The sequence below is a fragment of the Mus caroli genome, chromosome 19 (genome assembly GCF_900094665.2).
Source record: "Mus caroli chromosome 19, CAROLI_EIJ_v1.1, whole genome shotgun sequence".
NCBI classification, from domain to species: Eukaryota; Metazoa; Chordata; class Mammalia; order Rodentia; family Muridae; genus Mus; species Mus caroli.
The window spans coordinates 9,393,628-9,403,826 of NC_034588.1; the positions used below are offsets into that span (position 1 = coordinate 9,393,628).

At 42.1% G+C, this 10,199-nt stretch overlaps 1 protein-coding gene and 1 non-coding gene across 2 annotated transcripts in view; one reads left to right on the forward strand and one right to left on the reverse strand.

Moving 5' to 3' along the window:
• The window catches only part of Patl1 (PAT1 homolog 1, processing body mRNA decay factor), a 32,769-nt gene that overhangs the window by 18,727 nt on the left and 3,843 nt on the right, over window positions 1-10,199 (forward strand). The window contains exons 11-16 of the mRNA XM_021151752.2: window positions 580-703; window positions 1,191-1,288; window positions 2,817-2,876; window positions 4,795-4,943; window positions 6,344-6,503; window positions 8,706-8,861. Of these exons, the coding sequence (XP_021007411.1) occupies window positions 580-703; window positions 1,191-1,288; window positions 2,817-2,876; window positions 4,795-4,943; window positions 6,344-6,503; window positions 8,706-8,861 (747 nt within the window). The remainder of the gene's footprint in view (window positions 1-579; window positions 704-1,190; window positions 1,289-2,816; window positions 2,877-4,794; window positions 4,944-6,343; window positions 6,504-8,705; window positions 8,862-10,199) is intronic.
• On the reverse strand, window positions 2,545-2,677 carry LOC115030060. The gene has a single exon (XR_003835648.1). It is a non-coding gene; the product is annotated as a small nucleolar RNA SNORA17 (small nucleolar RNA).

The following is a 10,199-nucleotide window of genomic DNA, read 5'->3' on the forward strand; positions in this document are numbered from 1 at the left end:
TGTGTGTCTGTGTGTGTCTGTGTGTGTCAGAGGTTTGTAGTGCTGGCCATTGAACCCTGGGCTTTGAACATGCTATAACCTCACTCTGTTGTTGAGGTGTACCTGTAGTTCATCGATTGGTTTTTGATAAAAGTCAAGGGTGAGAACCAGGCATGGTGGCACATACCTGTAGTTCCAGCGCTTGGGAGGCAGATCTCTTGAGTTTGAGGCCTGGTCTACAAAGTGAGTTCCAGGGAAACTACTAACTGCTGCACATAGAATCCCAGTCTCCAAAAAGAAAAAAAGAAAAGAGGCAGAGGCCAAGGATGGGTGTACACGCCTTTAATCCCAGCACTCTGGAGACAGAGGCAAGGTCGATCTCTTGATTTTAAGACAGCTTGGTCTATGTAGTGGGTTATTTCTATGATAAAGGTACATTGAAAAATAAATGTATGTGTGGTGTGTGTTTACAACAAAGTAACAAAACTTAGGAATCAATGTGTTTCTAGTTGTGTTACTACCACTGGTATAATTAGTGTGAAGTACAGTAGTAGTCTGTATTACTTGTTCTGCAACAAAAATCATCTTCTCTTGTGGTAGAATTACTTTGAAAAACTGGAGAAATTGTCAGCTGCTGAAGAAATACAAGGTGATGGCCCTAAGAAGGAGCGTACCAAGCTCATCACCCCTCAGGTGGCCAAACTGGAGCATGCTTATCAGCCTGGTAAGGTCCTAGCCCACTTGAAAGACTGCTGTTTTAATAAACTAGAGGTAATTATTTGTGGAGAGTGTGACTAGCTTGACAGATAAACTCACAGGATCTTTCCTCTTTGAGAGTCCAGAATTTTTAAGAATTTACAGTTTTTCTTGGTATTTCTAAAATTGATAAAGGAAAATTTTTCTTTTGATAATTAATAGTAATGAAGAGTGGAGAATTAGGCAAAGGAGTTGCTTTAGCTGGCTGTAGCAGGTCACACCTATAATCTTAGTACTAAGGAGGTAGAAGCAGAAGGGTCATGATTTCAAAGTCAGCCTAAGATAATGAGGCCTTGCCTTAAACAACAAACAAATGAAAGAAAAGAAAAGGGGGTGCTTTACTATCTACAGTCCTCTGGGAAACTATTAAGCCATGGGTGAAGAACAGAAAACAGCTTTTCAAGTGCTCTCTGCTGTATTCCAAGTGTTTATTGGATTCTTTTTTGTCCTTTCAGTGCAGTTTGAGGGCTCTTTGGGGAAGCTTACTGTCTCCAGTGTGAATAATCCTCGGAAGATGATAGATGCTGTTGTGACATCTCGGAGTGAGGATGATGTAAGTGCAGCAAAAGAAGTGTTCATTTGTGGTAGTCATTGGAAAGTCTGTCCGCTGACTCTCCTACTTTCACACCCTCGGGGCCAGCTCACCCACAGACAGGGCCAGGCAAGGTGCTCAGACAAGGTGCAGTACCTGCTCTCCAGAGTGTTCTATTTGGTGAGGGACATGGGCAGTTCTCCCACTCTCTTGACCTCAGGGCCATCTCTACCACCTGTCATAGATGTTGAGGGACAAGGTCAGGGAAGAGAAGGGTCTCTCCCTTGTCCGTGCTACTGCCCAGCAGACAAGAGGCAGTCTCAGATCTCTCACACTCACATCCTTAGTGGCCTGCTCACCTGGCCAGCTCTACTGTGGGGTGTCCAGGTGAGGTGCAGGTCCCATTCTCTCAAGTGCCACAGCAATTGAGAGTCAGGACCAGTTCCCACAAGCCCTAGATGACAAGGCACGAGGGCATCTTTTTCTTGCCTGTGCCCCATGGCATACAAGTTGCAGGGCCAACTCTCTCACACACCCTCAGGGCCAGCTTGCCCATGATCGCATCACTAGGGTCAGTTCTACTCTCCTGTACCTTGCCTGCTCTCCTGAGTGCTACAGCGGGTGAGGGGCAGGGCCAATTCTCTTGCTCTCATGACCCTAGAGCTAGGTCTCCCACCTGTCACAGTTGGTGAAGGGTGTGGAAGGAGGAGAGTAATCTATCCCTCCATGTGTGGTAGGGTCTGCTCTCATGCCTCCAGGGCCAGTTCTACACAGCCTCCCAACCCATCCTTGTAGCAGCACAAGCCAAGACCCTACTGTGGTCTCAGGTGGCAACACCGGCTACTAACCTCAGGCTGTTCCTCACTACCCTCGACTCTCTAGTTCTGCCTGTCTTCACTGGGCCCACATCCCTCTGTTTATCTTTTCTTCCATTTCTCCACCACTACTTGCTCTTAGTGGTCTTTGAGGGTCTGGGATCATCTGAGGGGTGGTGTCAGAGTGCTGTGCCTCACTTGTGCATTATGGTGCCTGGCAGGGGTCCTTTTGGGCATGGTCTACACCTCCCAAGCCTGTGTAGCTCTGAACTGGTTGGTGTTCATCTCAAGTTAGCTCCCTGTCAGGGGCCCCATGATGCCAGTCTGGTAGTTGTTTCTGGCTCACTCCTGCTTGGGGCCAGAGTCCCAGACAGGGTTCTTCAAGTTTTTGGCTTGTTCCCCATCCTGGGAGTTCATCTGGGCTTGCCTGGCACCTGATTGGTAGTTGTCTCAAGTTAGCATCTTTTCAGGCTACTAATCATTCAGATAGTCATAGGTCAAAGCACTGAGCATAGACATAGACTTTCTCCTCTTTGCGCCTACTGACACACTGCAGGCACACAGCAGCCACATTTGTAGTGCTTCTAGGGGCAGAGTAAAATGTTCTAAAGAATTTTTCCTGAATAGTCTTTTTTTTTTTTTTTTTTTTTTTNTAGTGCTTCTAGGGGCAGAGTAAAATGTTCTAAAAAATTTTTCCTGAATTGTCTTTTTTTTTTTTTTTTTTTTTTTTTAAGGAAACAAAAGAAAAACAAGTTCGGGATAAGAGAAGAAAAACCCTTGTTATAATTGAGAAAGTAAGTTTTAGAATTTATTTCTATATTTAGTTTCAATTTAAAGGACTATCAAATATATGTGTACCCAAGAAGTAGAAGAATGATCAGTAAATCAGCATTTTCTTAATATTACATTTTATATATGGGCTGGCATGGTGCATGAAGGTCAGAGGGCAGCTTGTAGGGCTGGATTCTTGCCTTCTGCCATGTGGGTTTTGGGTCTCAAACTCAAGACTGGCTTGGGTGGGTAGGTGCTTTTTGCCTGCTCAGTCATCTCACTGGTCCCTGTTCTTTTATATTATGTAAGACTTGGCGTGTGGTAAGCTCTTGTTGTTTACCAGAGTATTTAGAAGTGATTGTGCTACATACCTTGCCTATGGGATCCTAGAAAGAACACTGCACTGGGGTTTTGTTCACTGCTCTTCAACTGATTACCTTTGAGCAGGACACCTTTTGTGACATATAAGTGTATGTGTGTGTAGGTGTTTACTCCAGCTTGTGTGGAAGTTAGATGATAACTTAAGGGAGGCAACATGTGCCTCCTTCCAACACAGAGATGAACTCAGGCTGTCAGACTGGACAGCAAGCACCTTTACCCATTGAGCAATTTCATCAATCCAGGTCATCTTAAGCCTAATTAAAAATAGGAATAAAAGTTTCTCATGAACTGATTTAGTTTTACATCATTTATTGGGTGAAATGAGATTATACATATAGACTGTCTATGAAGCATACACCATGTTCAAGACTGTAGAGCACAAGCTACAAACTGTCCCTTTTCTGAGTCTGTAACCTGAGGCTGAGTTATTTATACTTTTATGCTGTCCTCAGTTTCTTTGTGGAGACAACTATAGTAGTTTTGTTTTGGGGTTGAGTTTGCGATGAGTTGAATACCTGTGAAGTGCTTAGACTACTGGTGTCAGCCAGTAAAATTAACTTTTTACCTGGTTGGTGGTGATGCACAAAATCCCAGCATTCAGGAGGCAGAGACAGGAAGATCTCCTAGTTTAGCCCGATATACAGAACGAGTTAACAGGATAGCCAGGGCTACACAGAGTAACCCTGTCTCAAGAAACAAAACAAAAAGAAAATTTGCTTGACTAGGAATCCAGGGTGGTGGATTTTACTCACAGGGCAGTTTCTAAATGTGAGGACTACATAGTGAATTCCAGAAGGACTACAAAGTGAGACCCTATCTAAAGATTGCCAGGGCTAGAGAAGATGGTAAAATGTTTGTTTGAAGATCAGAGTTTACATCCTCTGCATTCACATAAATGCCAGGCAGGTATGGCAAGCCAATGCTGAGGAGGTAAGAGATTAGGATCCTTGGAGGAACCTGGCTAGATAGGTAAGCCTACTTGGCTACCTCTGGGTTCAGGTGGGAGGTGATGCCTCAATATAGAAAGTGCTGAAAGATGGAGGAAAACGGCCAGCAGTCAAGCCCTGGCATCTCCACACTCTCAGACATCCTCATCACTGGAAGGTGGCAGTGTTATAGTAAGTTGGGTATTTCAGCCTAACATTGCTGCTAAAAGCTGGGCAGTGGTGGCGCACACCTTTAATCCCAGCACTTGGGAGCCAGAGGCAGACGGATTTCTGAGTTCAAGGCCAGCCTGATCCACAGAGTGAGTTCCAGGACAGCCAGGGCTACACAGAGAAACCCTGTCTCAAAAACAAACAAAACATTGCTGCTAGAGATTTTGGGAAGCATAATTACTTCACTATTTTATTATTTGACTAGCAGTCCAAGAGAGAGAAAGGATGGTGGTTAAAGGATTATATCACCATGTTCCCCTACATTTAAAGGAGCACCTTTTTAAAAATCCCTTTTGTTTAAATTACATGCTGGTACTTATTACTAGTTAGTCCTAAACTGTGAAGACATTTATCTAATACTCTGGTCCTAACCTGCCATGTTGTGGCCTATTCTGTCTCCTAGACCTATAGTTTACTCCTTGATGTGGAGGATTATGAAAGGCGCTATCTCCTAAGTCTAGAAGAAGAGCGGCCTGCCCTGATGGATGAAAGAAAGCACAAAATTTGTAGCATGTATGACAACCTGAGGGGCAAATTGCCTGGACAAGAGAGGTAATTATTGTGCTTTTAGAGGAGATGGGAGATTCCCTCCATTGCCAAACTAAACTCCACATACTTGGGATTATGATATACTCTGTCCAACTATTTATAAGCTTAGCATCTATCTTGGGTTTTGTTGTCTTTGTTTTGAGAGAGTCGCATTGTGTGTCCCTGCCTGTCTTTAGTTTCACAGAGATCCAGTTGCCTTCCAAACGCTGCTATTAAAGGTGTAGACCTTTGGTTAATTGTTTTACAACCTCTTGGAATGTGCTCTGAGTAGGAGAAAGTCTGGTTACCATCTAAAAGCAATTAACTGGTGACACTTGGGAGATTGGCACAGAGTTCTCATTGCAGCTTTGATTATCAGAAAAGGACCTAATAGCAGTCCCATTAATAAAAGAGCTTAATAATCACAGATAGAATTTTAGGAATTCTTATAGGATCATCACTAAGACTTAAGTCATCTATTTGTCTATATAACATCACTACAAGCTGGTACATCTTCATGGATCTGCAGAGGTCTGTTCCAAAGGGGTGTGCCACTACTTAGTGATTGTTATATATGTTTAATAACAACAGGAAAAGCATATTAATAGAAGAATCTTTCCTAAAATGAGTCTCTCACAGCCTTGCTTAATGAGGGCTCATTAAGCCCTGTCGCAGATTATAATAATCCGAGGCAGCTTCAGGATGATCACCTGTTATTATTAGTTATTAGCTCGTCCCATTATGGCTCCTGACAGAAGTGTTAACTCTTTCTGTGTCATCTTTCTCCTGCTCATTGTCTGAAGCAAACCTAATTGTGATGTTTGATAAATCCCAGATACTAAATGTAAGAAGACAATGTCTGCTAATGGCTCCTTTCTCTTTACTCAGGGTCTCCTCAGCCACAAGTTACACAAACATAGAATAGACTTCTTTTCAACACACCCTTTGTAGTTTCGGTCTGATAAACGTGATTTATCCCTATATAGACATGTAATGAAACCATTAAATGCATTTAGTTGAAGAATATTGACATGGAAAAGTATTGAAGAGGTTGAAGTGCTCACAATAGAAAACTTGTCTAGCATACAGGAGGCTCTGGACTCAATTCCCATTCTGTGGGGGCAAAAAGTAAATTACAAAGCTATGTAAATTCTATGTGCCCTAATAACACTTACAGGTTAACCCTGAAAAATATTTAATTTTTACTTAAATCAAATTTGATCACACTTTATAATATGGGCAATGATTTTCTATATTTGTAAAACTTTCTACTTTTTATTGTAAAAAGTAAAAATTGTTTGGAATTAGAAAGTCACCTTCCATTTTGGTAGTACAAATGATCATAAAGATAAGTGTTGCGTAATTTTTAAAAATGTGGGTTTTCTGTATGCCTTTATTGACACTAGATGGCATTCTTTTTGCAGGCCAAGTGATGACCACTTTGTACAGATCATGTGTATCCGAAAAGGGAAGAGAATGGTTGCCCGCATTCTCCCTTTCCTCTCCACAGAGCAAGCAGCTGACATTCTCATGGCAACTGCCAGGAACCTCCCTTTCCTTATCAAGAAGGACGCCCAAGATGAGGTACCCCATGGAGGGCATGTGGATGTCAGATATGTCAAATATCCCTCTTTGCTCTGTTGTCAGTAACTTCACATTAGCCTGGAGGTTTAGTTGAATGGTGCCCCACAGGATAAATCTTTTTTGGGGGGCAGGGGGTTCGAGACAGGGTTTCTCTGTGTAGCCCTGGCAGTCCTGGAACTCACTCTGTAAACCAGGCTGGCCTCAAACTCAAAAATTCACCTGCCTCTGCCTCCCAAGTGCTGAGATTAAAGGCGTGCGCCACAGGGGCCAGCTGATAATTCTTGATTAAAAGATCTCTGTTTAGCCGGGCTTGGTGGCGCACGCCTTTAATCCCAGCACTCGGGAGGCAGAGGCAGGCGGATTGCTGAGTTCGAGGCCAGCCTGGTCTACAAAGTGAGTTCCAGGACAGCCAGGGTGATACAGAGAAACCCTGTTTCGAAAAACCAAAAAAAAAAAAAAAAAAAAAAGATCTCTGTTTATCCTTGTAACAGCTCTTGGAAGATTAGCTAAATTTCTTGTACTTTTTCAAGTTCAAGGCAAGAAACTGGTAAAAGAATAATTAGTGGGCTGTTGAGATGGCTCAGCGGGTAAGAACACTGACTGCTCTTCCAAAGGTCCTGAGTTCAAATCCCAGCAACCACATGGTGGCTCAAAACCATACGAAAAGAGATCTGACGCCCTCTTCTGGAGTGTCTGAAGACAGCTACAGTGTACTTACATATAATAAATAAATAAATAAATCTTTTTTAAAAAAAGAGAATAATTAGTATTAGTACATATAGGATTCAGAATGAGATACCTATGAGGAAATTAATTGTAGTTGATTAAAAATTTAGAAGTAATCACTTGAGTACATGCCTATGTACTTCAATACATGAAAGAGGTAGACATTACTACTGTAGCCTTTGAGATTTTAGTATTTACAGAAAGGAATGAAAGGTTTAAATCTCATCAGAAGAATGCAACATACACACTTTTTAAAATACATTAGTTTTTTTAGTTTTACTTATGAGTAGTTTGCTTGCCTGTATGTATGTGCACTGTGTGCATGGTTAGTGTCCATGGAGGTCAGAACAGGGCATTAGATCCCTACAATTGGAGTTAAGGCTTGTGAGCCTCCAAGTGGGTGCTGGGAATTGGATTTGGGGTCCTCTGTAAAAGCAACAAGCACTCTAAATAGTTGAACCACCGTCTCTCCAGCCTTCAAACTAGTACATTTTTAAGAGACTCCAAGAATGAAAAATGGAGTGTAGGAAAATTTAAAGATTCAAGATTTATCCTAAAGAATAAAAGACCAGAATAAAAAGGCACACCTATTTTAGAGCATAAATGACAAAGGAAGTCAGTGGAGCAGTGGGCACTTTGTCAGTTATGATCTCATGGGAACCCAGTAATGGAAGCAAGTGTGGGAGAACCTCAGTCGTTTGGTGAATACTCACTGAATACTACATTCCAGGCACCATTTTACATCATAGAACTAAAGCTAGGAGTACAAAAAAGATCTTCATGGGGCTTACTTGCTAGTTAAAAGCACTTAGTTAACTCTATAGAAAAGTTCTGTGGTAACTTATGCCTGATTTCCCCGCACTATGGTGACTAAGACAGGAAGATTGCTGTAAGTTTGATACCAGTCTAAAAATATGTTTGTTGTTCATTCTCTTCCTCCCTCTCCTGTATATGTATAAATATTCATGTATACATGCATGTGCTGAGTTTTTAACCTATGTGAATTAAAAAGTAATAAATGATGTTTCTGGAATCCATTTTCTTGAAGTAATAAGTGGTTCCAGGCATTCTCATGGGAGTACAGATAATGCTGGTCTTACAACAGAGGCAAGAGAACTACCAGGTTACTGGGGATGTACAAACCAATTTGAGGGGACTCCTATTTGCCAGAAGTGACATATTTAACATCAGAAAGAAAAATTACAGCAGTAGAGTGAGTTAGATTTTATTTAATGAGTTCATACTGATACCAAAAACATATCAATTATGTGCAGTGAGTGCTAGGTCAGTAACTCATCCCAAAACTTAACAAGAAAGAATCAAATATTTATCCTTCTTTTCCATTACAACAAATGTCCGTGCACACAGCAATAGACTGATTTTGTATCTGGCAAGCAGCCTGCTGGCCACACCCACTGGTGGAAGGTGAGTGAGGAATGGTTTGCAGGGTGTAACGCTCTTGTTTCTGTTTTGTAGGTGCTGCCATGCTTACTGAGTCCCTTCTCTCTCCTCCTCTATCATCTTCCTTCAGTGACTGTCACCAGCCTTCTGCAACAGCTAATGAACCTACCTCAGAGTGCAAGTGCACCAGCGCCCTCCAACTCTCACCTCACTGCTGTGCTCCAGAACAAGGTGCGCCTGTGTGCCTGTCAGTCTCTGTCCTTGGAAACTTACCACTACTGTAGCTTTCTTCCACTCAAGAACTACATATCAAGGCTAGAACACAAACAGTGGTTTGGAAAAATTAGTTTCTGGTGACATTTGAAGCGTCGAGTATTAAGTCTTCTACAGTTATTCCTGTCATATTTAGCAGTAGATTCCTCTTCTCAGAAGATTCTTGCTTCAAAGCTGTTGTGAAAGTTAAACTGGCTTGGCATGAGGAACATAGCTGGGTGTGGATGAGTAAGGTGTAGATTAGGTGCCTATCCTGTTTTATTAGGACATTTCCCAGGAATTGTAACAAGCTTCTCCTGAGTAGCAGTGGCCAGGACATGGCATGCCTGACTACAGGGAAGCTACAAGCACCTTCCAGTTGATGTCATCTTAAAGATGTAAAGACTGAGACAAAACTTGGTGCACTTGTGTTTAATCTCAGCACTCAGGAGGAAGGCTGGAATATAAATCTCCGTAAGTTTAAGGCCAGTCTAGTGTACATACCCAGTTTCAGTACAAAACAAACAAAAACCTCTGTCTGTATGCATGTCTGTGTGAGGGTGTCATATTTTGGAGGTATAGACAGTTGTGAGCTGCCATATGGGTGCTGGCAATTGAACTTGGGTCCTCTGGAAGAGCAGTCAGTGCTCTAAACCACTGAGCCATCTCTTCAGCCCCTGGTTTTCTGGTGTATGTTGTGCAAGTAATGATGCAGGCTTGTCATAGTGTTTAGATGGTGCCTGCTATGTAGTAGGTACTTGTTTAGAGCCATGGTATACAATGGGGGTCAAGTCTCAGCTCCCCTTTCTCCTTTGACCTACCGACAATAACAAAGTATCTGAGGCAGTAGAGGATACCAGTATCCCTCAGGACATATAGTGGCCAGCCGTGCTTTTCCTGTTATTTAATCTCTGTTTTAATTTTGATAAGAGCAGTAGAAAACCAAGAAGGCATACAATATCCTGAGTCTGGTGAAAATTTGCCTACATATATTATGCAGGGAAATTTTGTGGAAAAGAAACATTATCCTTTGTAATACGAGCACAGCAAAGTAGAATGAAATCCCAGAGAGAGCACTACCACCATCACATTTAACCTAGTGCTGTTGGCATTTTCATTCCACGCCCTTTCAGAGGTCATGTTGCTGATTTTTAGGTTTCTATTAATACCCTTTGTAAGTTTGTAGATTTCAGCTAAGAGAATACTCTGTGCATACACCTGCACTTTGGAATGATGTGCATATAGAGGCTATACAGTCAGAGGTTGGCATCGGGTGACTTTCCTTGATTATTCCCCATCTTTGCTTTTTTTTTTTTT